The 27,917-nt window shown below is 37.3% G+C and overlaps 3 protein-coding genes across 5 annotated transcripts; 2 read left to right on the top strand and 1 right to left on the bottom strand.

Annotated features, from left to right (window-relative positions):
* Positions 704–8,086, top strand: LOC109718517 (probable protein S-acyltransferase 23). Of its 3 annotated transcripts, none has more exons than XM_020244776.1 (14): positions 704–1,111; positions 1,616–1,756; positions 2,322–2,434; positions 2,842–2,921; positions 3,251–3,414; positions 4,037–4,097; positions 4,256–4,355; positions 4,819–4,879; positions 5,456–5,533; positions 5,758–5,856; positions 6,039–6,117; positions 6,221–6,276; positions 6,353–6,369; positions 7,277–8,086. In XM_020244776.1, exons 1-14 carry the CDS (start codon positions 839–841, stop codon positions 7,575–7,577), a joined length of 1,623 nt encoding a protein of 540 aa, XP_020100365.1. In that variant the 5' UTR covers positions 704–838; the 3' UTR covers positions 7,578–8,086. The 3 variants fall into 3 exon arrangements, with proteins under 3 accessions (XP_020100365.1, XP_020100362.1, XP_020100363.1); XM_020244773.1 differs by having other exon boundaries at positions 705–1,111; positions 4,037–4,166; XM_020244774.1 differs by having other exon boundaries at positions 708–1,111; positions 4,037–4,166; positions 6,221–6,369.
* Positions 8,664–12,500, bottom strand: LOC109718519 (L-galactose dehydrogenase). Its single transcript, XM_020244778.1, has 5 exons — positions 12,127–12,500; positions 11,821–12,052; positions 10,784–11,083; positions 9,791–9,919; positions 8,664–9,025 (listed from the first exon to the last, which is right to left on the bottom strand). The coding sequence occupies exons 1-5, from the start codon at positions 12,291–12,293 to the stop codon at positions 8,894–8,896; spliced, it is 960 nt and encodes a 319-aa protein (XP_020100367.1). The 5' UTR covers positions 12,294–12,500; the 3' UTR covers positions 8,664–8,893.
* Positions 20,320–27,703, top strand: LOC109718518 (sucrose transport protein SUT2). The gene is made up of 5 exons (XM_020244777.1): positions 20,320–21,059; positions 23,811–24,526; positions 24,855–24,918; positions 25,016–25,059; positions 27,353–27,703. Exons 1-5 carry the CDS (start codon positions 20,516–20,518, stop codon positions 27,509–27,511), a joined length of 1,527 nt encoding a protein of 508 aa, XP_020100366.1. The 5' UTR covers positions 20,320–20,515; the 3' UTR covers positions 27,512–27,703.

Below are 27,917 nucleotides of genomic sequence, written 5' to 3'. Positions count from 1 at the left end.
TGCGGAGTTGTCGCTTCCTTCATGTCAAAAGTATTCCGTGGACCTCGGTGTATAGACCGCGGTCTCCAAAAGCAACATTGTTTGATGCGATCTAAAATATTTAAAGCTTAATATCTTAAAAATATGGAGTGTTTATAGTTTTTTTTTATAATAAACAATAATTATTGTCATGCAGTAAAATTTGTTAAACAACTTGATATCTAAGGCCAGATTGTTTCACTCAATTTTTACAGTTTAAATTTTACTTTACGTGCTGGTAATTACTAATTAGAGGCCTTATAAAATATAAGCACAACCAAAATTAAAATAGCTATTAAAATCTTTTATCTCTCAATTGATCTCTTGCTTTTAATATAGTTGTCAAAATTTTAAGTGAAAAAAGATTGAAACTCGATGAACAATGTGATCAAAGTTTTAACTAGGATCGAGAATTGATAGACGACGATACATGATTAAGGAATGTATTGATGCACCAAGTATGCTGTATAATTTCCTTTTTTTTTTCCAAACACAAAGCAAGGATAATGCATAAAAGATAATGCTGATGTGTAGTTATTAAATGTAGGTTGTAGATGTCAAATTTAATGCTCAGGACCCAATGGTGCAAATCTAGTGGAAAGATAAGGTTTTTTAATTGCTGACGTGGTGGATGTGGTCCAGGCAAAAATATCTACTCCCACCTAAACCACTCCGCGGCGGCTAACCGTCGTCTTCTACAGCTAAAAGGGTCGACCACTCCGTCGTTCGTTGTCGATCGACTTAACCTAACCCTAACCCTATAGATCTCCTCTTCCCCTCCTCGCCCTCTTCTACCCGAATCCTCGAGGCCTCCGCCTCCATGGCGCCTGGCGATGCCGAGATCGAGATCGTCTCCGACCCCAAGCACAGCCAGAACGGGACCTCAAACCCTAACCCTAACCCCAGCCCCGATCCGAGCGTCGACGTCGTCGTCGACGTGTGCTCCGCCGCGGCCTACGGCGACTTCGAGAAGCTGCGAGGGTTCGTGGAGAGGGAGGGGCACTCCCTCTCCAAGCCCGATGGCAACGGCTACTACGCCCTGCAGTGGGCCGCGCTCAACAACTACCCCGACATCGCCCACTACATAATTGAGGTATTTGTTCGATTCCCTAGTTGCGACTTGGTACTCGTTTTGCGCAAACTGAAAAGTCTGAAACTTTTGCTGCGATCCGAAGCTAAAATGAGGATTTTGGGCCCCAAAAGAGTGGAAGCTTGGATTTGGGGGCCTCAGGTTCTACTGTACAGAAAAGATGTTGAGGAGATCTAGGGACTGTTTGGCCCTACTTTTGCTTTCAGTAACAACAATCTTAGCAACGCCTTTAGCAAATAGGAAAATTTTGGAGCCTATATTACATGGTCTTCCGAGCCTTAAAAGTATAAGCTTTGATTTGATGCTTCTGAATCTGCTGTAGAAATAAGCTGTTGGGTGTATTGTGCTGTAGTTTATCAAACATACTAGCATGCCGAAATTGGCCCTTAGCACTACTTAAACGGCACTTCATTGAACAATTACTACGCCTTACAGCAGGGCCAAATTGGTGCTTTGTGGTTGATTTTCGCTGTTTGTGTGATTGACGATGTTTTTGGTTTTTGATAGCATGGTGGCGATGTGAATGCGGTGGACCTGGGGCAGCAGACGGCACTTCATTGGGCGGCAGTGCGGGGTGCAGTGGCAGTGGCCGATGTGTTGCTGCAGAATGGGGCCCGGGTAGAGGCTGCCGACCTCAATGGGTATCGGGTAAATAATAGTATTGTTGATAAGTTAGTAGGCTTTTCTTTTGCATAAAAGCTTAACTTTTGAAGTAAATGCTTTTTATATCTGTTGCTTCTTCTTTTCTTTTTGAAAGATGGAATAATAGTTGGATAGGATGAAATATTAGGTGTGCGCCTACTCCTTCCTATGTAGATAGAACTCTTCAATTTTGCTTGGCGTGGAAAACATGTAGCCTTCAAAGTTATTTAATTATTGTTTATGGAGTCGCACATTGCTGTGCATAAAGAAGAATGCAGACTAACCAGATATGGCAGTCAAATTACTTACTAATAAATGATTTTCTAGTATTTGTTGACATGTCGAATGGTACATCACTTGCTTTCATTCATGAAAATTAACTTTCATCCTTTCCTCCTTTTTCTCTCCTGCATTATACTGTCAACCTGATCTCTTTTTCTCGTATCAACCTTCATATTGTATAAAAGCATTATATATGCCTGATGTCATGGATGTATGCATCTGTGGTTTATCTGTTAACAAACTATAATGCTTATGCTTATATTATAATTTGTGCACTTATTTGCACCAGGCAGTTCATGTTGCAGCACAGTATGGACAAACAGCATTCTTAAATCACATCATTTCAAAGTATGGTGCAGACTTTGATGCTCCAGATAATGATGGCAGGAGTGCACTTCACTGGTATTACAAAATTGCTATATTTGATTTCTACTATCCTTTTTCTCACTGGTCTCTTTCACATTGCATTGCAAACTATCCATTTTATGAGCTCTTGAATTTACCAACTTTAGACTTGATCTGTTGTGTTTGCTTTTAATTTTATACCTTTTAAAGTTAGTAACTTAGTATGAAAAATCATGTGGGACTTATGGTTCACAATACAATAAAATTCTGAACTGTTTGGTTTAGCCAATTTGATAGATTGTAAGAACCGTTACGAATTAAATGTGACATGTTTTTACCTGCTTTTCAAACTATCTTCATGAATTTTTTAAATTTTCTCTCTTGTTGTCAAGCTAGAATACAATTTGTCTTATCACTCATCTATGCTTTTCTCTGACACACTGACCATTTGGTACTATTCTCAGGGCTGCCTACAAGGGATATGCAGATACTGTTAGGCTACTTTTGTTCAGGGATGCATATCAAGGGAGGCAAGACAAAAATGGTATCTTTTTTAGAACTTTTCTTTGGCTTCTTGCTTTCTCTGCTCCATGCTTTTGCTGTATAATGTTCCATGTTTTTTTGGAGAAACGGAACATTTGTTTTCTTGATTTCACATCCATTATGACTTTAAGCACTTGCTCTTCTTATCCACATTCCCAATTTGACATTTATACAAGTTCAATTACTTTAGTGCTTTGGTGTAGGCTGATTTTAATGAATTATTCCCTTATATGTATCATCCATATAGCAGTTGATTTTAATGAATTTGAAAAAGGCAACTACATATTTTTTAGATATTTATGATGAAATTACTTTAGTGCTTTGGTGTAGGTTGCACCCCGTTACACTGGGCTGCGATAAGAGGCAGTATGGAGGTTTGTACGGTTCTTGTACATGCGGGAACTAAAGCAGAACTTATGGTGAAGGATAGTAATGGATTTACTCCTAGTGAGCTCGCATCTGATAAAGGTCACCGGCATGTTTCTTATATCCTTGTATGTAGTTCTTGGGAACCTTTACTACTAATTAGATTTTTATGAACTTAAACTTGATGTTTGTGAGTGTATGTCAGATGAGACTTGAGTGTGTAGTTGCAGTTAAGAGTATATCAGATGAGAGCATGTAGTTGCAGTTAGGTGATTTAAGATTATTTCTATTGGAGATAAAGTACTGTTATAGCTTTTCTGCATGTGAATTTAGATGACGTAATCCTGAAAAATAGGCGACTTTTTAAGCCTTATTATATTGTGGGCTGTCAGGAAGACCTTTTTTTTTTTTTTTGGTTATCAATTGGTATAGAACCAATAGATTCTAATTATTATACAGAAGACACTATCACATGATTGCTCTGATTTTTATTATTTTTCATGTTTGAAGCAATCTTTCTGTATTCATGAACAGTAATTTTCTAAATATTGGAGATATCTATACTTGCAAAGACCACCAACTTTTCTTTTTTTCAGAATCATATGAAGGTTTGCATATTTTGGAGATGCTCAAATGAGTGTTATATAAACAGGGATAAGAAATACAGATTAGTGCAACCTGAATATCATCCTAATATTTTGAAGCCTTTTGAACCTACTGATATGAAGTTTCTTTCCATTTGTTGTCTAGTCCAATGCAACAAAGGTGAGCTGTGAAGATAAATATTGTGCTGGAAGGCTCGGACATATTGGTTATGCTCCTATTCTACTGTCTCTGATTATTATCCTTGTGGTCCTTTTTGTAAATTCCATTATTTTTGGTGGGTGTCACAGTATCACTTTATTAATTCTAGGCAATAAGTTAATTTGTTAAGATCACTTAATTTAATTATATTGCTTCTCGTTCTAGCTCCCAATTTTTCTCGGGTTACTGCTGTTGTCGGACTCTGGGGCTGGACTGGTGTTTCTCTTGCTTTTGGTTCATTAATAATGTTCTACAGATGTAGCAGGTAACTCTTGCACTACGTATATAAGCTAATGAATATGGGAACAAGTTTCCTTTTGTTGTTTCATTGGTCTTACTAATACTTGAAATTCTACTTCATACCTAATAGATTACTTGGGTTTTGCGCCATTCAAGCACAAAAAGTGAAAAACTGTAGATATATTCAAAATTTTGTAAACAAAAGAAATTAGGATTCTGCACAAAACTATCGGAAAAATTTGATGTCTCAGAGATAAGCGATGTTGATCTGTGTAGGATACAAGGGGGAAAAAGAGTTTGTCCTATCCTCGGATTTTCTTTTATTAGAACTAATAATTGAAACAATTGAAGCTCAGGTAAAACAGTTGCGATAAAATTAAGTTAGAATTCTTATACAATAAAGTATTGTTTAGCATGTTATTCATTCATGTACTCTTTTTTCTTTTCTTAAAATTTGCGGTTGCATTCTTATTTTGGTTTTATTGCAGCAAGGATCCTGGTTATATCAAACCAAGCAGTGGAGAATCTACTAGGTTAGTGGGTGGAAAGGTATGGAGCATCTTTCTTATATTGCTTTTAGCAGATTTTAGTGGCACTTCTAGAAGAAAGCTTTTCTGTCTCTAGTAAAGGTTTATTTCATACATATGAAAGTTGTATGATAATTATTTTGAAATTACAAGAATATGTTTGTATATTAATATGATAAATTTTAATATTGAAAGCCTTATAATAGTCAATAAACAAAAATGAAAATCTTTTGTCAATTATGATGATTACTAAATAGGCCACAAGAAAGTCGATTCCATGGTTTCTGGAAGTAAACTTGGAACATAATTTGTTTGCGGAATGCTTTTTTGACTTGGAAGAGAATTCATCAGTGTGAACTATCCTTAAACTCACCCTCTCTGTAATATGTTTGGAACTTCTTGGAATTGTCCTATAATGTATCATCTATTGAACTACTGATATTCTCTTTGATTAATTGTATTTTTGCAATTGTATTTATCTCTTTGCTCATCTTTTTTATCTGAAAAAGAAAATTTATTTCATGCTTTTCATTTAGTTCAGTTCTTTTTGACCTTTTTCCTCTGCAATTAGCTCATTGTTCTGCATTTAATTAAGCAGGATCCTCTATTGGACATCGATCTCAACAATTCTTCTGTTTGGACAGGCAATTGGTCTCAACTCTGCCCCACCTGCAAGGTACTCATAACTTGTCTTAAGAAAATCGGTTACGGATAGAAATTAGTCAAATTTGGCTAGAAGTTCGGGGACTAGTGAAGTTATGTTATTATCACTGGAATGTGGATCTACTGTACTCCCCATCTTACAATGATATTGTGGACATTTACATATTATTATACTTTTCTGTGGAGACAAGGAAATAAAGATTTGTTGAAATGTTTCTATTATTACTTTCTTGTCAGATAATCCGACCTGTGCGATCCAAACACTGTCCTACCTGCAAGCACTGTGTGGAGCAATTTGACCATCATTGCCCCTGGATCTCTAATTGTGTTGGAAAGGTGAGAACTCAAAAACTGACGTATGCTTGTGATTTTGGGCTCTCTTAACTAGAATGACTGAAAAAGTGAGCAATAAAATTCTCTGACTTATATTTTCCTTCCGTTGAAACATTTATATTCGCAACATTAGTTGTGACTTGTGAACTTGTCATTCTAATTATGCACATGGTTCCAACTTGCAGAGAAATAAATGGGACTTTTTCATATTTCTTTGCATGGGAACTTCAACAACAATTATTGGTGCTATTGTTGCTTTTCACAGTGAGTGCTTTAGATACAGATTTTGGACTAAATTAAAAGAGCTCTTTTCTTCATCTTGAATTGGGCTCATTAACAAAGATTACTGTTTTGTACTTAAAAACAGGGATTTGGACAGAACCAGTCATGATTCCGGCTTCTGAGACATGGATCCATTACATGGTGACAAAACATACTGGGGCTGTTTTATTTCTATTTTTGGATGTGTTCTTACTATCTGGAGCTTCTATTCTGACAGGTGCACAGGCTTCACAGGTAATAATTCCAAGGCACATCAACTGTCGATAGCAGATACTATCAGTCTAAAGCATTGCATATCAACTTTGGTCGAGGTCCAAAGAAATATATAGGCTTCTTAAAATGCAACAAAGCTATTTAGTTAAACCAGCTAGATGTTTTCCCATTTATTGTAATGTCATCAATCATGTGAACATGCTATCATTATTGTGATGCCGAAAGTCCTAGGAAGAGTAATCATACTCTGGTTAGTAGTTATCATTCTCATTACAAAGTGAAATTTGCCTTTTCCTCTTCTCATATTGATGTTGTGTGGGTTATTCATGAGCTATCCCTTCATGTATTTTTCCTAAACTACCAGTTATGACGCAAAGACTTTTTATCTTGTAAATGTGCTAGCACTAGGTAAGATTGGCCCATTTTCTTCCACTGCTAGACGAGATTGCTAATCCCAATGTGTTATGTGTTCCCTTTTCAAAAGCTATAAGTGCAAATTGATACAATGTCAAAGTAGAAAGTTGTTCTTGAGCCTCTAAGCTGAAATTGGTGTACTATCAGTCTATTTGGCCTATCTGAATCTTCTGCAGAAATGTTGTTTGAAGAAAAACGAAGAGATTTTCTGTGGAAATCCCCCTGAAAGCCTTTCTTTATAGTAGAAACAAAACCTTCAAATCGGAGCTTACACTCTTCAAACTCAGAAACTCATTTCAATTTTCTGCCACAAAACAATTTAGATTTTTATTTGTCATACCCTTAACTCCTGCTTCTCAAAGTAGAAATCTATTGAAAAGTCAGGCCAAGCATGAGTTAAAAGGCTAAAAAAGCATGAAGAATGGGAACAATTGTTATGCTTTTTTTTGTCTACTGATTTCTTATTTTCTTGAGAGCACCTCTTCATCCAATGCTTCTGGTGACCGATATGCAGATTGCGAGAAACATCACAACTAACGAGCTGGCAAATTCAGCTCGCTATTCTTATCTTAGAGGACCAGAGGGGCGCTTCCGGAATCCTTACAACCGTGGCTGCCATAGGAATTGTACGGATTTTTGGGTTAACGGCTATACAAATGATGAAGAAATCGCTTGGCCGTCACTTAATCAAGTGGTACGATGAAATTATATGCCATGTTTCCATCAATTATTTATTACTGTTGAGCTCCTTTCCTCATATTACTGGAGAAGCGGTGCATGGAGGGTTATACATGTTTCCAATATTGGTGATCTAGTGGACAATCCCGAGAGGTTTCTATCATGGACCAATCTTTGTAAAAGTATCAAACTTAGAGTTATATTATTTACATCAGATTTCACTGCCCTCTTTTAGGACTGAAGAAGTTTAGAAATTTTTACAGCATTTGATGAACAAGTTAGGATTTTTACTGTTTACTAGTTACAATTTGTATCTGTATGTATCGATCGATGTACAGTGAGAGAAAAGTCAGGGGTAAGCCATCCAATTTATGCTCCTCCTATCATATTTTTTAGATTTTTAAGAAAATAAGGACTTGCTTGCAAAGAACTTTTCGCTGGAAGGCCATTTTGGAGGAGTTGGAAATCTTTTCTGTTCTGTTGATTGCAGCAACACGACAACTTGAAGCACAGGACTTTAGAAAGAGGGAATTGTTTCCATTTCTTTGTTTTTTTTTTTCTTTTTTTTGTGTCTGTGACTATGACTGGAGGATGAAATTATAAGTATTTGTTGGCGCTAGTCACATCTTTCTGTTTTTCAATTAAATACTTAACAAGCATGACCTGTACGTAATTCTTAGGTTTACTGTATGTAGGCATTAGATGATACCTCTAATGCCCAGAGCTAGAAGCACACCATTCGATGCTTTGAAGTGCTCGAAAAGTATGAAAGAGCTTTACAGTTCCCCGTTCGCCACGGGAATGGTGGTGGAAGCTGTTCCTGAAGAAAGCCTTAATGCAGCATGCTCCTTAGCTGCAGCTACCATCATCATAAGTTCAAAGGGATTGGGGGAGAGAATTTCTAGAAACACTCAGAATTTGCCGCATCCTTGAAAGTATCAGAGCTGATGCTATGTTGCAGCATCCAGCAGCTGTCGCGGGGAATCCATATCAAGGGCATCAACGCAGTGCTAGGAAGGCTTTTGTAATTTCCCCTCATTTTTCTTTTTCCTTGTTCAGGACTAGAGAAAAATTCAGATTATCCTCGTATAAAGTATATATATTATAAGGGCTTCTTGAAAATCAATTTGACCATTCATAAAAACCATACTTTAACTTTCCTCAAATGAAAGCCGTACTTTTCCAAAAAAAAAGAAGCAAAAACGCTGGCTGACATTTTTCGGTTGCAGAGATAAGAAGATAGAACCATCTTACTAAATCAAACCAATTACATCAAGAACAACTTCGTCTCCTTGTCGCTCTCATAGATCTACAACATTTCAGTGCAAAGTAATTTGCTCCTGCACATTTCTATGCTTCAAACCAAATTACGTCAAATAATTGGTACCCAAACGTCTTAAATCGAGGCATAAATAAACTCCTGTAAATAAATTAGGCTTTAAATCATTAAGCATTAGCTCTCCTGGATGCCGCTGGGCCATGTCTGGTTCTTAACTGGCTCTAGTATTTCTTCGATTTCACGCACAAGTCCTTCATCTATTCCTACATTCGATAGTTCCAGAGCGGCCGCCACATTCTCCTCTACCTGCAAGAAATGGCATAAGACCAATATCATGTCTCGTCTTAGGAAGTGCGATTGAACGAACTTGTTCGCGAACAGCTTGTGCTCGATTGAGCTTTCACGTGGCGCTAAAATTTGCCCAAGTTTGAACATGAAAAAGGGTTCAAAATTGAACTCAGTTGGAGCTCGATTTGTTCATCTAAAAGTATTTTAAACAGGAGCGGTGGAGATTGCAAGTTAAGGATGGGTGGCAACGTAGGAGGACATCCTCATCTAAACACCTAAGAGTGGCATCTCATATAATTTTTGTACCGACCCATACTCCAGACCAAAGAACTAACCCTCGTTACTTAAGACCCAATATCTTCTAACTCAACCCTGATTTAACATCATGCACAGCTTACCATCACACAATCCAGTACCTCATTAGCAGTGTAGGAATATGTTATAAATTTAGGTAGTAAACACTGAAAATTACGAAAATTTTTGAAAGAAATAAATTACGAACAAAAGAATTGGTTAAACGTGATTATGCGTAGAAAGCGTGGAGAAGAAGAGTATACAAGATACAAGAGCTAGACCAGGCTACTGCATCGCTCACAACTTATGTGTTGATTAGTATGCCTTTCTTGTTACCTTGGCTATCTATTAGACCAAAATAACTATCATGAGGGTTGTAGACAAATTAACGGGAAGATGGCATTGCACGACGAACTCTGGAGACATAAGTTGCCATGAGAAAGTGCATTTCTTGGTGATAAAATGAGAATGTCTATAAGGATCACAAACCTGTTCCGGTGAGTTCATTCCAACAAGCACAGTCGAAATCTCTTTATTCATCAAGCTGTACTGAAGAGCTACCTTCGAAATGTTTTTCCCCTTTTTCTTACAGTGAGCTGCTGCAGCTCTGCATGCAGACTGAAGGCAAATAAAGAGCTTAAGGTTCCTAAAAATTGTTGAGTACCTAATAACAAACAATAGCATAATGCCAGATTTCTAAAGTGACGAGCCAGTGTTACTAATAAGTTGATAATTTCTTGCTCACCCCAAATGAAAAGTTGAAATATTCATTATGAGAGTAGTCTACACTATGGCAGTATTAAGCCACTGATGATTACACAGGTACATTTGTACGAGTTTGGGAGAGAGAAATCATAGAAAAAGAAGGGGCAGAATTTTCACAGAGATTAATATATCATGCTAAGAAAAAAAAATGTATACTGTATGGTTTTGGCGAGTATAACTTGGTCTCCCTAATATCAGTAAAAAAGATGATAATATAAATGGATTAGCTATATAGGTTACTGGGTCTTATAAAGATGTACAAAGGCCTCTTATAGGTACTTGATGCCATGTGTATTTGTCATACAGAAATAGGTTAAGCGTGTCAAAGCATCTAAATCCTTGTGAATTTTATTATGATACAGATGCATACCCAATCCTTGACTACTTTTGATATATGTTCATCTACAATTCCAACTTAGATGCCGGTCTCATGAAATGTAATGATTTACTTACTGTGTGGCTTGGCTTCTACAACAGTTTCTCCAATCGACAAGTAGAAGCTAGGCATAGGACAACTAAAGACCAAAGCTTCTAGCTGTGGTAGGAAGCCGGAATAAGCATTTGGACTAATTAAACTATTTTTTAGGTTCATCTTGCCTTATCAAAAAAGATCGTCATGCCTCACACAAAATATGTCATCTCTACAACGTTAAACAGGACCCTAAGAAGCACCATGAAAAAAGTAAAAAGCAACAAACAACAGAGAAACAAATTAACCTTGAGTTCTTCAGAGGCAGGATGCCATTCCGGCGGACCATTCTCCGTGAGAAGACCCATGGCGAGTGGAGAGGCACTGATCACCCCGATGCCCTTGCTCTTCAAGTAGGGAAGCAAATCCGCAAGTGTCAAATCATTAATTCCGTAGTGGCAATAAGAAAGAATCACATCAACTGATCCAGGTGGCACTCGATCAAGCACATAAGTAAAGATCTGCAATGGAAGGCCCGTAATCCCAATGAATCGTGCCTTCCCTTTCTCCTTTATCTTTTGAAGCGCGGGAATTGTCTCGTTCACGATCTGTTTGACAAAACCATTGTTCAAGAACTTGCATATAGAGAAGAAGTTACCCAAAACTAAGAGTACCAAAACAAGGTAAAACTTAATTGATTTGCATTGCAATCAGAGAATAAAGCGATTTAATCAGGGGTCAAAATCCATTGCTTGGAATCAACTCCGTTGTTTTCTTTAAAATTTTGCCGAGTCACATCTACTGCAATCAGAAGATACTATTATTCTAATAGACAAATTTTCATATGGTTGTGAAAATCAATTGATGGCAAACCAACCTCAAAAAGTTCGGATTAGCTTGCACTTACCGAAATCCAACTAATTTAGTGAAGATTATTACAAATCATGGACTGAGAAGTTCTCAGAAACGAGGATCACACCTTGCTCTGAATCCTCCAAATTTGTGATTTGGGTGAAATTGCAAATCCGAATGCATTCGGTATGTATCGAAATATACTCTTCTTAATTCACTTATGTGCCATGAGACTAAGAATAACACAGCAAAAGAAAACAATGGAGTCCAATCCAATCCCACTGTTTCCACACACATGCGCGTGTGCACACACACGAACATTCAAATACACTGAATATCAAAACAATTCACACACACATACATACACACGCACACACAGAGAATCGGAAAACAGTCCAATTCCATGATAATACGATACCAAAAGGAAAAAATACAAAAAAAAAAAAAGAAAAAAGAAAAAAGAAAAAAGAGGGGGTAAAGGGAGGAACGGGACCTGATCGAGGGAAGGGGCGAACTCGATATCGTGGCAATGGAGGATGTCGACGTAGTCGAGCTTGAGGCGCGCGAGGCTCTCGTCGACGCTGCGCGACACGCGCTCGGCGCTGAAGTCGAACCCGTCGGCGTAGCGCCCGCACTTGGTGGAGACGACGATCTCCTCGCGCGGCGCCCCGATCTCACTGAGGCACTCGCCGAGCACCGCCTCCGACACCGTCCCCCCGTAGTACCTGCCACGCATCGAGATCGAAGCTCGAAGCTCGTACAAAGAAGGAGATCTAGGGCTAGGGTTAGGGATACGGACGGGGAGGTGTCGAAGAAGTTGATCCCGAGGTCGAGGGCGCGGCGCACGGCGGCGACGGCGGCGACGGGGTAGACGCGGCCGAAGACGTTGCCGAGAGGGGAGGCGCCGAAGCCGACGCAGCTGAGCCTCAGCCCCGTGTTGCCGAGCTCGCGCCGCTCCATCGCCATGGCCGTGTTAAGAGAAGCTCCTCCTCCTCCTCCTCTTCGTCTCCGCAAGGTTTACGAGTTTCGAGGTTTTATCGTCGCTGATGAGGAGGAGGAGGACGACGATGACCAGTGTACTTCTGTACGGACAAGCGTACGGTGCCCAGTTGATCTAACGGTCCAAAACCCGTCTCAGCGATCGACACTGGGCGCATTGGACGGCTCCGATTACACCACATGTTCCCAAGTATCCTATGCTGTCGATAAACTTCGCAGTTTGCCAATGCATTCTTAAAATAAATAAATAAATAAATAAATAAGTGAATTCTAATAATTCTAATACTTCTTTTCATTACGAAGAAAACCACAAAATAATTTTTTAGATTAATTGCATCCATTGGTCCCAATCTTTCGCCCCTTTTTTTCAACTTAAGTTAGGTACTAATTATCTAAATTTTATTGATTTTGTTCAACTTTAGTTAGGTGGTACTTAGCTATTTTTTTATATTTTTTATAAACAAATCATATAAACTCCAACAAAGTCCTACTAACTCATGCAGATTATGACAATGGTGTTGTAGTCCCCAATTGATTTTGGAATTAATTTTTAGTTTTGAAAGAATTTAGTAGCATGTTCAACTTAAAACTAATGGTGCTGAATTTTTGAAAGATATAATATCACAGTAAATTTTGAGTGGAAGGTCCAGATGGTTCTTCTTGGTACTAGAAAAAAATATTAAGGATAGTAAGAAAGGGCTTGATACGATAAGTGTACATATAATATACAACTACTCCCAATATATATATATATATATATATATATATATATATATATATATGATATCCAAAGTTAATTTTAAATTTTTTTATTTTAAAAGATTATGTTTTCTTACATATCAATAATGGCGTATGACGGGGCGGACTTTTATAATCTAGATGCCAACCCGACCTGTTAGTGTCACGGGTTGGGCTTTTAAAATCCATGCCGGGCCCGGCCATTAAACCTGGGGCTCCGTTTAATCTCTATTTAACAGAAACTAATGATCTATACTTTTTACACCTAGGACTTTCAATGTGGCTCTACTATGGAAGTGGTGTTGGCATTTTTTTGGGGAATCAATTAGCCAATTATTATAGATGCTCAAATTATTGGAAAATCTTTCTCATATTTTATTAAATTATTTTTTAAAAAATAATTCAAAAGTTTAAATTTCAGTTTTAAAAAAATTTCGAGAGAAAAATTAAATAATAAATACTGTAAAAAAAATGATTAAAAAAGATTTCCCAGCAATTACTTCCAGCAATATAACGATCACGTTTCACTCCGTCGGCATGCTTTCAAGATAGTGTAAGACAATCTAACAAGGTTCCCAATATATATAAGCAAGGCAAGAATCTTGTTTCAACGCCCGCCCAGTCCGTGTGTTTAATCGAGAATATAACTCTCATTTTCTTCCAAAGATCTAGCTTGAAAATAAAATAATATATAAATAATAATAACACACATTTAGTTTTCAATGTGGGACTAAACCTCACATATGTAAATTTTAGTTGGCTTTGCAGGACTAAATCTCACATATGTAAACTTTAGTTGGCTCACAAAAAAGGCCCATTAAGTATTAGACTGACCAAGAGGCCTAACAAGTTTTAAATCACTAAAAACCTTATAAAAACTAACACAAATCTATTTAATTAATCCAAAAAATAAAGGACAAAGCACGTCCACATTGTAGGAGGACTTATTATTGTATATTTATTTATATGTGAGAATAAATCCTAATATAAAATAATAAATAAGAGCTAAAAGAACTTATATATAGATTAATTAATGGTTCTGACTTATATGTTTAAGATATACGCTAAATAAGGTTTAATCATCATTCAGATATGTCACGTGAATTTAGCTCAAGTCATTGTTGCGTTAACATTAATTGATATCGGGACCGGTAGTTAAAAAAATGTTGTGATATGATCAGTTTTAAGCAGTATGTTGCTATCGACTTTGTGATTATTGTGAATATGACGACGAGCCTATAAAAGATGATTATGACAACGCCACATGATTATAGAGATACATATTCAGAGTGAATCAATTAGGCTTAAAAATTTGAAATTTCAAAAATTTATATCTATCAAATATTTTAGAAGTAAAAAATATAAAAAGTCTGCGAAGCTAAAAGCTTTCACTCTAATATCTAGACTTTCTAAATTTATCATATAGTATGGTAACTTGAAAATTATTGCTTAGACTATGTAGATTCATACATTCATATTTCAACATTCTACTTTAATTATTTGATCAGAGTTATAAGATGAAATAATCCGTGGTGCACTGCTGAGCACATACTAGGCACATACAATTATTTTCTGCAGTTGTGTAGAATAGCGAGTGGTATTAAAATTAGCATTTTAAAGTATTACAAAACAAAACATAATTTTGAAAATTTTTCGATTACATAATGTTGCAAATTAATAACACATATAATTACTAATGTTCGGATATCTAAATCCAAATTCAAAATTTTGAAACAGTAGTGATNTATATATATATATATATATATATTCAAATTCGATAGAGTTTAAAATAAATTAAAATTAAAATTAAAATTGAATACAGATACGATCCAATCTTTTTGTATCGGTTTCAAGTTTCAACGCTTCCAAGGAATGCAACAGTTCCTGGGAAGTAGACTTCAACCTGCCAGTTTCTTCCATTGCCCACGCCACCAAATGTGTCGTCTCTTTCGGCCTTTGTAGAAATTGTCGAGTGAACTGGTGTATAGCTATAACTCATACACCACTCTCCTCAAATGCATTAAAATCAAAATATAAGTATATTTTTACAATATAGTAGGTTTTATATGCTATTTGGAGCACGGAAGCCTCTGTATTTCTAAGCTGTTTTCGATGATGTAGTTTTCGAATTGATGATCGACTCCGTTAGACTTGATTCAGTGTATTTGAACTATTTAGAAAATAATTTTTGCGGTTTTTTTTTTTTATATCCTATACCTAGTGATCAACAGGACTCAAAATCAATAGTTGAAAACAAAAAACTCACAAAAAATTATATTATAGCCCTAAAATTTTCAATCATAAATATTGATCTTATTGTAGATAGTATTAAAAAGTTTGTATCAAAATTTTATCTATTTTGAATACTTCTACACTGTTAAATGATACATCAACTATTAAATATTGTTGATTTTGAATCATTTTGACTATTGAGTAAATAATATAAAAAATCTGTACAAATTATTTTATAAATAATTCAAATACGCTAGATCAAGTCTAATAAAATCGATTGTCAATTCGAAAGTCCCATCATCGAAAATAGCTTAACTGTGCTCCTAGCTAGTGGCACACAAGTCCTACTCTTTTATAATATTCAAAAAATTCCTACATGTATGAATAATTATGTCCGAAGGATGGGACATACAGATACACCCGGTGCAGTGAATAATTCCTGTCCAACTCCCGTGGGTCCCGCACCGAATAATTACAACAGAGCAGTTGAATTTGATCACGAGTGTCAGATCGACGTGGCAACTTTTGCGGTGCAACTTTTGCGGTGCAGTGTGCTACAGTTGAGCATTAAGCGTCAAAATGTTTGCAATGTTGTCCGTTCAGTTGTCGATCACACGTAAGTCTAAATGCGCCGACCTTGCCCTACCAAATACGCATAAAAATATACCTTTCCCTGTCAATGGCACCATCCGTAAATCCCCTCAAATTTCAAGCCTCGGCGAACATAAATTCCCTGGCTCAAGGAAATCCATTTTGTGAACTGGATGTATGAGCACATCCCGTGCACCACATTCATAAAAGTCAACTCTAGATCAAGTTTAACGGAGCCGATCGACGATTCGAAAGTCGCAATATCGAAAACGAGCTGGAATCACGGAAGGCTCCATGCTTCCGATAGCATAGTAGCCTCACTCCATATATATATATATATATAAACTTGACAATCTAATTCTCTATTTATAAGTCAACTCGCTTCTGTCTCGAAATAAATTTGAGATCGATCGATCGATCGCTCGTTTCATAAATGAGTCAAAAATGAACAGATATTTTCAAATCTTAATAAGATGAACGCCAGCCGGAATCAGCTCGATATAATTTTTATGTGTACGTGCTTGTGTGTGTGTAAAAATTAATTTTTACTATATAAATTTTAGGCCGGCTAAAATATAAAGAGAATTATATTGTGTGAATTTCAATTATTACATTAAGATTCTAATTTTTCTAATTTTTTTTCAACATCCAATAGTAGAGTTAACAATCTGGCTTATTATTCGTGAATCAGTTTGTATTCGAGTCAGTGATAAATAGTCAAACATAAGGTGAATTTTTTACTTGTGCGCGCTACTCTTTGATAGCCCTAATTTAGCAAATGTTTACATATAAGAAGCGTAAATTTGAGGTGATATATCTTGAAAGTACAACAGTTTAATGGATGGTTAGGTACAGTGTTTTGGCATGCGTTGATGCACCGGGTGCAGTCAAAAATTTGGCATGCGTTGATGCACCGGGTGCAGTCAAAATTTCTCCCTTGCCCAACAGCACCCTTTTTTTTCTGCTATTTTATTCGTGCCCCGGTGGACTCGGAGTCACGGAGGGTCATTGTAAGGAATTCTTCACCGCGTCCCATCCTACGGTTGCAGCGCAGTAGCTACTGCTGCGCCTTGCGATGCGCGCCGCCTTGTGAGAAATTATTTTGTCTGAACCACTCCGCAATCTCGGTGTTAGATATATCTTGAATTAATTTTGAAATCACAAGAATTTCTAATCCTATTTTATTTTAATTATTTTATTAAATTAAATTTAAATTATGTCTAATTTTACTACGATTATTTTTAATTTTAGTGGGTTAGTATTTCTAATTGTATTATAATTTAGTTATTATTATAAATATACCTTTATTCTATTAATTTGGTGCAGTAAATAAGAGTAAGTATAGGGATCTAGAATTCTGTGAAAGAGATATATTTTGTATACAATTTTGATTATAATAAAAATCTTCGCTACGTTTTTGTCCGTGGATGTAGGACAGTGATCGAACCACATAAATATTTATATGCTTTATTTTTATCTTTTTTTTCTCGATTTTCTTTTGATATTTTTGCACTCGATGAATTAGATCTTTTCTTTATTTGATCTAACCGTCTGTATCTTGGCCATGTGAAATGTTTTGAATTTTCTACTGTAGTTTTTCTATTATATTATTAATGCATGGGCATCTAATCTATAATACGGGGAGATGCAACTGAATAATATGAGCGGTACGGAAAGTTAAATATATTTGCAAATATATCAAAATATATAAAAATAATACTATGGAATACTAGCTAGCCGCTCTCTATTTCACAGCCAACAATAATAGTAAATGGTATAAAAGACTATTTAATTATGCATACTACAAATAAGTTATGATTGGTGTGATCACGGTGGCGCGTCTAAATTTATATAATTGAATATGCTCGAAAAAGCTCGATTAGAATTATATTTAAATTAACTATAGTTTCAACTAAAATAATTTAAATAAGAAATAAACTTACCATCATTTTGATAAAATAAAATTTTTTTTAATTATACACATTAGGTATAATGTACCATTTGATATCTAAATGGATAAAATTTGTAAATACAACGCATAAATATAGTTTTGTAAAGGACCTGCACTTTCAACTAGGCTAATTATAATGCTCCAGCGGCCTACGAATGAGGTGGTGAACCAAATCCACAAAAAAAAACTCCATTCTTTCAGAGCCGTTGGCTCTCACTCTTCTTCCCTGCACTAGAACTCCAATTTTTCTTTCTCACGCTTTCTAGTTTAAATTTTTTAATTATCCTACTTAATTCTATACAAATTCTTATCATAATAACTACCCAGATAAGCAATTATGTTTATTGTGCTAATAAAGAATCTAGTATGCGTAAACATCACGGTTGTTCTCGGTCCCAGAAACGCTTTGCAGTGGTTGTTGTCGAGAGCCTCTCTTGTCACGACTAATTTTTCTTTTAAAAGTTTTAATTGTCCCAAAAGGACACCTCCTCCATTTCACACACCCACCACCCCTTCTCTCTCTAAAACAGCATCTTAGAGGGTGGCGACGCAATTCCACCACCTTTCTCGCTCCTCACTCTCCTCCTCTATCTCTAGTGAGGGAGAGAGAGAGATAGAGATCGATGACGGTGCCGGGGCCGCAGGGATCGCGGGGCGCCGCCGCCGCGGCGGCGGGGGCGGGGCCGCGGCGAGGTGCGGCGGGGGCGGGGGCGGNTATACAAATTTTAGGCCGGCTAAAATATAAAGAGAACTATATTGTGTGAATTTCAATTATTACATTAAGATTCTAATTTTTCTAATTTTTTTTCAACTTCTTATCAAATAGTAGAATTAACAATCTAGCTTATTATTCGTAAACCAGTTTGTATTCGAGTCATTAATAAATAAGCCATACATAAGGTGAATTTTTTACTTGTGCACGCTACTCTTTGATAGCCCTAATTTAGCAAATGTTTACATATAAGAAGCGTAAATTTGAGGTGATATACCTTGAAAGTAAAACACTTTTTTTGTACAACAGTTTAATGGATGGTTAGGTACAGTGTTTTGGCATGCGTTCATGCACCGGGTGCAGCCAAAAAATTTCTCCCTTGCCCAATAGCACACTATTTTTTTTCTATTTTATTCGTGTCCCGGTGGACTCGGAGTCACGGATGGTAATTGTAAGGTTATCTTCACCGCGTCCCATCCTACGGTTGCAGCGCGGTAGCTACTGTTGCGCCTCGCGATGCGCGCCGCATGGTGAGAAATTTTGCCTGAACCACTCCGCAATCTCGGTGTTAGATATATCTTGAATTCTGAAATTACAAGATTTTCTAATCCTATTTATTTTAATTATTTTATTAAATTAAATTTAAATTATGTTTAATTTTATTAAAATTATTTTTAATTTTAGTGGGTTTGTATTTATAGTTGTATTAGGATTTAGCTATTATTATAAATATACCTTTACTAATTTGGTGTGGTAGATAAGAGTAAGTATGGGAGTCTAGAGTTTTGTGAGGGAAATACATTTTATATGCCATTTTAATTATAATGAAAATTTCCGCTACGTCTTCACCCGTGGATATAGAATAGTGACCGAACCACATAAATATTTGTATGCTTTATTTTTTTTTTTCGATTCTCTTTTGGTATTTTTGTATGCGACAAATTAGATCTTTTCCACATTTGATCTAACAATTTGTATCCTGTCCACGTGAAATGTTTTGAATTTTCTACTGTAGTTTTTCTATTATATTATTAATGCATGGGCATCTATAATATGGTAAGGTGCAACTAAAAAGTTAAATATATTTGCAAATATATCAAAATATATAAAAATAATACTATGGAATACTAGCTAGCTGCTCTCTATTTCACAGCCAACAATAATAGTAAATGGTATAAAAAACTATTTAATTGTGCATACTACAAATAAGTTATGATTGGTGTGATCACGGTGGCGCGTCTAAATTTATATAATTGAATATACTCGAAAAAGCTCGATTAGAATTATATTTAAATTAACTATAGTTTCAACTAAAATAATTTAAATAAGAAATAAACTTACCAGCATTTTGATAAAATAATTTTTTTTAATTATACACATTAGGTATAATCTACCATTTGATATCTAAATGGATAAAATTTGTAAATACAACGCATATATATTGTTTTGTAAAGGACCTGCACTTTCAACTAGGCTAATTATAATTCTCCAGCGGCCTACGAATGAGGTGGTGAACCAAATCCACCAAAAAAAACTCCATTCTTTCAGAGCCGTAGGCTCTCACTCTTCTTCCCTGCACTAGAACTCCAATTTTTCTTTCTCAGGCTTTCTAGTTTAAATTTTTTAATTATCCTACTTAATTCTATACAAATTCTTATCATAATAACTACCCAGATAAGCAATTATGTTTATTGTGCTAAAGAATCTAGTATGCGTAAACATCACGGTTGTTCTCGGTCCCAGAAACGCTTTGCAGTAGTTGTTGTCGAGAGCTCTCTTGTCACGACTAATTTTTCTTTTAAAAGTTTTAATTGTCCCAAAAAGGACACCTCCTCCATTTCACACACCCACCACCCCTTCTCTCTCTAAAACAGCATCTTAGAGGGTGGCGACGCAATTCCACCACCTTTCTCGCTCCTCACTCTCCTCCTCTATCTCTAGTGAGGGAGAGAGAGATAGAGATCGATGACGGTGCCGGGGCCGCAGGGATCGCGGGGCGCCGCCGCCGCGGCGGCGGGGGCGGGGCCGCGGCGAGGTGCGGCGGGGGCGGGGGCGGGGACGGGGGTTAGGGTTAAGGTTAGGGTTCCGCTGCGGCGGGTGGCGCGGGCGGCGGCGGTGGCGTGCGGGGTGCAGTTCGGGTGGGCGCTGCAGCTGTCGCTGCTGACGCCGTACGTGCAGGAGCTGGGGGTGGCGCACGCGTGGGCGAGCCTGGTGTGGCTGTGCGGGCCGCTCTCGGGGCTCCTGGTGCAGCCCCTCGTCGGCCACCTCAGCGACCGCCTCGGCCGCCGCCGCAGCCCCTTCATCGTCGGGGGCGCCGCCACCATCGCCTTCGCCGTGATCACCGTCGGCTTCTCCGCCGACATCGGCCTCGCCCTCGGCGACCCCCCCGCCGCCACCGCCGCCCCCCGCCCCCGCGCCGTCGCCGTCTACGTGGTCGGCTTCTGGCTCCTCGACGTCGGCAACAACGCCACCCAGGGCCCCACCAGGGCCCTCCTCGCCGATCTCACCGGTCTCTCTCTCTCTCTCTCTCTCCTCGGATTGCTTGCAATTCACTCTTTTACTGGTAGCTGTACCCTGCGGTTGTCCATTGACAGTAGCATATGCAAGGTCTCATTCTAAATTACTGCAACAGAGAACAATTTGAGGTTAGACAATACCGATGAATGATGCTCAAACTAGTATGCTACTACTTGGAATTTGAGCTTAAACAATACCGATGAATGATGCTCAAACTAGTATGCTACTATTCGGGTTGCACTTTTGTATCCAAATTTCCAAATATTGTTACACTTCAGTGCTCGTACTGTCGAACAGGTTTGAAGAGGGAGGTCGCTAAATTACTGCAACAGAGAACAATTTGAGGTTAAACAACACCAATGAATGATGCTCAAACTAGTATGCTAGTATTTGGGTTGCACTTTTGTATCCAAATTTCCAAATATTGTTACAATTCAGTGCTCGTACTGTCTAACAGGTTCGAAGAGGTCGTTATAACGATCCGATCCGCTAGCAATAATAACTCGTTAGGCCCAAACCACCGGCTCAAAATGTTTAAGCCCAGTTATTATTACTAACGTGGAGGTCTTTTATATATCAAATCAGAACCCTTTCTTCATCCGATGTGGGACTATTAGGGCGTTATAGTTGCTATCTAAGTCTCGCCGTTTTTCTTTTTTTTCTTAAAATAATATAAGCACAAGGGACCAAAATGGTATGAAGACACCGGTGTAATCCTTTTTCCTTGCGTCCACCACCCCGGACGAGGATGAGGACGGGGGTGAGGACACTGAGTCATGTTTTCGTGTTAAGCATGAGAAATTGGAATGATGATGAGGATACAAATTCATGTGTCCGTTCGTCAGGCCTGATCGTCAGAATGTAAAACTTGACCGCAACCCGCCTGATATTTTGACGATGAAGCGCGGCAATTTAAGTTTAGGACTACAGTGTAATCCGACACAATATCTTGAGGACTGTGGGTGTGATCTACATGTATGCTTTTTGTCGCCCTTTCTTTTTTTTTCCCCTTTTGCGGTCGCAATAATGACATTCGATGCTTCTTCTTATTACATCCAAATTCCATGTGGTAGTTTCTGTAGTCAATTTTATACATAGTTCTGTGATGGCCTACTTCCTGATGTCCCAACTAGGTGAGCCGCCATTTTATGCAAATTGCTATAGGTTGTGGCTTTACTCCTTTGTAGGACCCTGTTTTGAGCTGTTCTTTTGTCCTTTCTTTTCCTTGATTAACATGCAGTCATGATGTGTGGAATAGGTTTTGCTGCGTCATATTGAAATACATCTTACAGCTAGAAAATCAGAATCACAGTTGAGGATGAGAAATCACACCATCGGAAGAGCATAACTGATCAGTTTGAGGGACTTGGCCTTCCTAGCTAGTTAGCTTCGACGGGTGCTTAGTCTTTCCTAATTAGAGAAAAACAGAGAGGAGTTGAAGAAGCAACTAGAATGATTTATTTGCTGGAACAATGAAATGGTTATGGAACAGTAGTAACTTGACCCAAAAAAAGAAGGATGAGTTTTCAAACAGTAAATAATTTAGGTAGATCCAAGAGACCTGAACTGTAAGGAAGGGCTTAGCTTAAGTAGATGGCTTTCTCGTAAACGATTGCATCTGATGCTTTCTCTAGTCATCCGACTTGTAAATGATTGCATTTGAGGGACAATATTGGAGGTTAGAGCAAATGAAGTGAACAATATTGGAGCAAATGATTGCATCTCTTGTAAACGATTGCATCTGATGCTTTCTCTAGTCATCCGACTTGTAAATGATTGCATCTGAGGGACAATATTGGAGGTTAGAGCAAATGAAGTGATGTAAGAGATGGACTGAGAGTTGCGAGGATTGGATAGTGAGGTACTTGTACAAAATGATTAGAATCTTGTTAAGTTACCTTTAGGAAACCGACCTTTGATAAGAGAGAGAGAGAGGAAAAAAGATGTTATTTGATTTATTTAATTGTTGATTTTAAGCCACTAGGTAGTTTTAGGTATTTATAGCCTTGTAGTTACATGACTAAAAAATAAGAATTGGACTGTTAAAGTTTCTTTCCTCACTAGCCTTCACATGGGATTCTGCATAGAAAGGATTTTTATACTAGCTGATTACTATGGAAAGATATTTGACTACTATGCAGAACGAAGCACTTAAGGTGCTTAAACTATCGTGTAAATATCGTACATGTATGCCAGGTATAGACAAATCACTAACACACAAAGTTAGAAACCCGAAAGAGAAAAAAAGGAAAGAAAAAACAATATGTGGAAGTGCTGTTTTAGGGCAGTTTAGTGGTGGAAAAAGCTTAACCCTAGGCTGGAAACTGTAGTATGTGGGTTGCCTTTCCTCACTCTCTTTACCTCAAATTATCCTTTTCCATCTGCAACCTTGATCCCAAATCATTCCAGAAAGGAATTCTTTAGCGTGTTTGAACCTTACTATAACTATTCCTTCATATGCTGCAAACTATAACCCTTGGCTCAGTTTTCCAGTCACTGTAGAACTTTATATACTCTTATTCAGGCAAGTTTTTCAAACGTCCGATGAAAGGACTACTAGCTGCTCTTGTCCAAAAATTTATTCTAATTTTTTGTTTTTCTTTCTATATATAGTTTAAAAGAGTTAAACTAGTGGTTCCAGGTAGTACTCCAATCATCAATTAATATTGACCGCTCAACTTATATTATTAATGTTATCTTATTACCGTTCATCATTTTCCTTCCTTTTTTTCTTTTCCTCCAGGAAAGGATCAAAGGCGAAATCGAATAGCTAATGCCTATTTTTCACTCTTCATGGCACTGGGGAATGTACTAGGCTTTGCTACCGGATCATACAGTGGCTGGTTCACTATATTCCCCTTCACAGTGACCTCGGCTTGTACCATAAATTGTGCCAATCTCAAGTCAGCTTTTCTCTTGCATGTAATCCTCCTTGCTATAACTACTTACATTAGCATTTCCTCAATACAAGGAGTTACTCTACCAGAAGAAGAAGAACAGCAAAATCATAGCGAGGAGGCATTTCTTTGGGAATTAATGGGCGCTTTTAGGTATTTGACATGGCCGGTTTGGATAGTTCTCATTGTTACTGCACTCACATGGATAGGATGGTTCCCTTTCTTTCTGTTTGACACTGATTGGATGGGCCGTGAGATATATCGAGGAAAGCCTGACGAGGGGCAAAATTATCACAGTGGGGTAAGAATGGGGGCTTTTGGTTTGATGCTGAACTCAGTTGTTCTCGGATTTAGTTCAGTCATGTTAGAAAGGCTATGCAAGAAGTGGGGATCTGGCCTTGTGTGGGGGGTTGCGAACATCATCATGTCTCTGTGCTTTCTAGCAATGCTTGTAATTTCTCTTGTGGCGAAAAGTATAGATTACCAACCTAGTGGGCTTCCGCCAGATGGCATTGTTGTTGCTGCACTAATAGTTTTTGCAATTCTTGGAGCGCCTTTGGCGGTGAGTAAAATGTTGTTTCTTCATCAGCCTCACTGTGTGCAAGAGTCTTGTTTTCTCCACCTAGTGCAGCATGCTAGTTGTGCACTACCATCCACAAATGCTGTCCATCTCATCCCTACTTCAATCTTCACCATCCAGTCAGTTGCAGCCTTTTCTTCATATCCAAGTTATTTTTATATTCAAATTGTAAGTATCGTATGGGATGGTCAGGCATATGGCAGGCGGTGCGTGGCTCAAGTGGTGCATTGGGTATAGGCAATGTTTTCTCCAGTGTTCACTTCGTTCCATTGTCCAATTCTCTGTCTAATCACTACTATCATATATGCAGATCACCTATAGCATTCCCTATGCAATGGTCACTACTCGTGTGGAGCCCTTAAGACTTGGCCAAGGCAAGTGCTAGGCTTTGGTGCTTGTGTTCTGTCATCTCTCTTTTTCTTTTATTTTTTTATTTTTAACTCTAAAATATGATCAATCTATTATTTACAGGATTGGCAATGGGCATATTAAACTTAGCGATTGTCATTCCGCAGGTAGTTATCCTCTTGCAATTTTTCTACTTTCCGTCTCATTTTAAAACATCAACTTTTTCTAATTCATCAGCAACTATTTATGTAAACAGAATATTGAATATGGCAAAACTCTGCCATAAATCTTTACAGTAATCCTGGCCATAGAAGTATACAGTTTTTAGGCATCAAGTACTTTTTGGGAAATTATGTAATTGTTTAAGAGAGGCATATGCTAAGTATGAACAATTAGGGAATTATTCAATTGCTTAAGAGAAGCATGTAGTAAGTATTACAAATTACTACAGCACTTTATCTACATTGAAACCACGATAACATGTCATTAAGGTAAGCAATACCTCAATAGTGAGAGATGGGTCTCCATGTTGTTTTTGACATCCTCACCTTAGGGGATAAGGTGGTTAAAAGTTTGAACTTAGCTTTTATCATGATAATATGACGCTGGAGCTTGAAAATGGTGTCTAAAAAGGTTTAGTTCTAAGGAGGCCCCTTAAAAAAAAAACAGTGAAATAGGGCTTTAATTTCATTACATAATGAGCAAGAAAATATATTGGTGATAAGGAGGTGCCCACATAACAAGACATAGAAAGGGTAAGCAATGTTATTATTGTCCTACAGTGCTTTTCAACTACAGTGCTTTGTAATTTCTTGATAGTTTTGTCATATTATGTGATGGATAAGACTTGTCTTCAAGTTGCTGGAAAATAAAACAGAAGTCGACTCCATTCAGATGCTTCTAATCCGACTCCATTCAGATGCTTCTAATCTACTAAAGTTAATTAAAAAATTCACACAAATATTAATCAATTTGCATGGTTATGGTCAAGTTTAAAACTTGGCTGCATTCTGTTGATGAATACCCTTATAACATCTGTCTACTGAAAGACATTTCATGTTTGTAGAATGAAAGATTGAAGGCTTACTTTTTTGAGATCTAATAAGGAGAATTCCCGTGGTAGTTCTCCTCTTTTCTCTTGCATTGTTCTGACAATATGGTTATCAATTTGATACTGATATTTGGAACTAAAATTATTGAGTGCTGCATCATTGTTAAGTCAAGATAGAAACTAATTTCTGAATGGCTTTCTGCATTTCTACAGCATAATTTAGTTTTAGGATTGCTAGTGAATCAAGTGAGGCTTTGTTTGGTTGCATGAACAACTTGTTTAGTATCTCTTTAATTTATTCAAGAAGATTATAGTGTTTAGTTGTTGAGGGGTGTGATCAAATGTCCAATATAGCATATCATATTTGCTGTTTAAATCATTTTCTTGAAATAAGATAAGTCACCTCATAGGTGAAATGTGTTGTCCTGCGAAATTATGGCGCAAAGACCTTTCAAGGAGCTAAAATCAAACTCCAGTTTCTAATCGCAAAAGAAAATTCTCATACCATACAAGTTATCATCAGATAACTACTTCCGACATCAAACAAGGCCTAAATCTTATTTGTCTGCCTTGCTATTTGGTTATTTTGAGGTTGCAAAAGGAAAAATATTAAATAATGTTAGCTTCTCTTCCATTGCTAATTGGTTATTTTGAGGTTGCACAAGGAAATATATTGTTGATCTTTTGAAACACATTGAATAACAAGATCTCATGATACAATCTTTACTAAATGCTAAACACACTCCTATTTTTAGAGGTGTTTAATAAGTGTGGCATGCACCTGCATATGCGATGCAATTTTTTGGTTGCCCTGTGGTGCATAAAGTGCATTTGCATGTTGTATAGGCATTGCATAACGAGTGCAGATATTAACTGTCTACTGTCATTTGTATTAGCAAATATAAGTAGGTTTAGCATGGCGTCTTTATGGTTAGCTACTTGAACGTTGAGTATCCAACTTTCATTACTTTGTTCGTTACTTGTAGCTTTGACATGTGTAATGCCAAAATCCTGCAATATATGAAGGAGGTCATTAAAAACCTACCTTTCTTTTGTTCTTATTAATTCTTCTGTGTTTTTTTTATCTCTCTATTTCACATCCAAATCCTTCTATGATATTTTATTTTATTATGCCTTATGTGAACCTCATATGTACCTGCCTGCTGCATGTGCTATGCAGTATTATGGCTGTCCAAAGACTACGCCTTCCTCTATGATGTTGCTTTCTAACATTTGTTTAGTTATGCCTAAACTTTCTTGTTATGGAGATGTTCATGTCACTTATAAACCTGAGATTTTATCTGGCTATTAAAAGTTGTTCCATGTAGATTTCCTGTATTACTTTTATAGTTTTAATTGGATATTACCATCTTCAAACTGTTGCTGATGGAAATATTGTGCAAGACCAGGTAATTGTGTCGTTGGGGAGTGGTCCGTGGGATCAATTATTTGGAGGTGGAAATTTGCCAGCCTTCGCTGTAGCAACAGCTGCAGCTTTTCTCAGTGGTCTTGTGGCAATTATCGGCATCCCTCGATCTCATATCACAAGGGCAAGGGGTCACAGATAAGTGTTCTATTTATTTTTAATCATTTGTGATTCTTCTCATACATGTTGCTATATAATAGCTAGTACGATCAACCAGGAAAAAAAATACTTGTAAATTTTATTGGTTTTTGTAGGGTTACTAGATTTTTATTGCTCTCATCTGTTATGAATTTTTTATTCCCTATCTTTTACTGTCTCTGTGGTAGCTTTTTAATTTGTCCTATCCTCCGGGATAAATCCTAGCAAAATGCTATGCTTTATAGACAGTTCATGCCAAGTATACAAGGATAAAGTGATGGCCAAGTTGCGAGATTCTTCCTGCTAAAGTATTACATAGTAATGATAGCGGATTGAACCTAGTCATAAATAAATGAGTGTCATTGTATTGGAAAATAAAATGGCACAGTGCATGTACTCAACTTTTGCCT

Source organism: Ananas comosus, linkage group 12, assembly GCF_001540865.1.
Source record: "Ananas comosus cultivar F153 linkage group 12, ASM154086v1, whole genome shotgun sequence".
NCBI classification, from domain to species: Eukaryota; Viridiplantae; Streptophyta; class Magnoliopsida; order Poales; family Bromeliaceae; genus Ananas; species Ananas comosus.
The sequence above is the reverse complement of the archived record's forward strand: the minus strand, read 5'-3'. Positions and strand labels throughout refer to the sequence as shown.

Bases quoted from the DNA above. Each gene is read 5' to 3' on its own strand.
- LOC109718517 (XM_020244773.1), top strand. From the start codon at position 839: ATGGCGCCTGGCGATGCCGAGATCGAGATCGTCTCCGACCCCAAGCAC. The intron at 4,167-4,255 runs GTGGGTGTCACA...TTCTCGTTCTAG, and splicing joins TGTAAATTCCATTATTTTTG to CTCCCAATTTTTCTCGGGTT. The intron at 4,880-5,455 runs GTATGGAGCATC...TTAATTAAGCAG, and splicing joins CTAGGTTAGTGGGTGGAAAG to GATCCTCTATTGGACATCGA.
- LOC109718519 (XM_020244778.1), bottom strand. From the start codon at position 12,293: ATGGCGATGGAGCGGCGCGAGCTCGGCAACACGGGGCTGAGGCTCAGC. The intron at 12,053-12,126 runs GTCCGTATCCCT...GATGCGTGGCAG, and splicing joins AACTTCTTCGACACCTCCCC to GTACTACGGGGGGACGGTGT. The intron at 9,920-10,783 runs GTTAATTTGTTT...ATTTGCCTTCAG, and splicing joins CTGCCTCTGAAGAACTCAAG to TCTGCATGCAGAGCTGCAGC.
- LOC109718518 (XM_020244777.1), top strand. From the start codon at position 20,516: ATGACGGTGCCGGGGCCGCAGGGATCGCGGGGCGCCGCCGCCGCGGCG. The intron at 21,060-23,810 runs GTCTCTCTCTCT...CTTTTCCTCCAG, and splicing joins CCTCCTCGCCGATCTCACCG to GAAAGGATCAAAGGCGAAAT. The intron at 25,060-27,352 runs GTAGTTATCCTC...GTGCAAGACCAG, and splicing joins TAGCGATTGTCATTCCGCAG to GTAATTGTGTCGTTGGGGAG.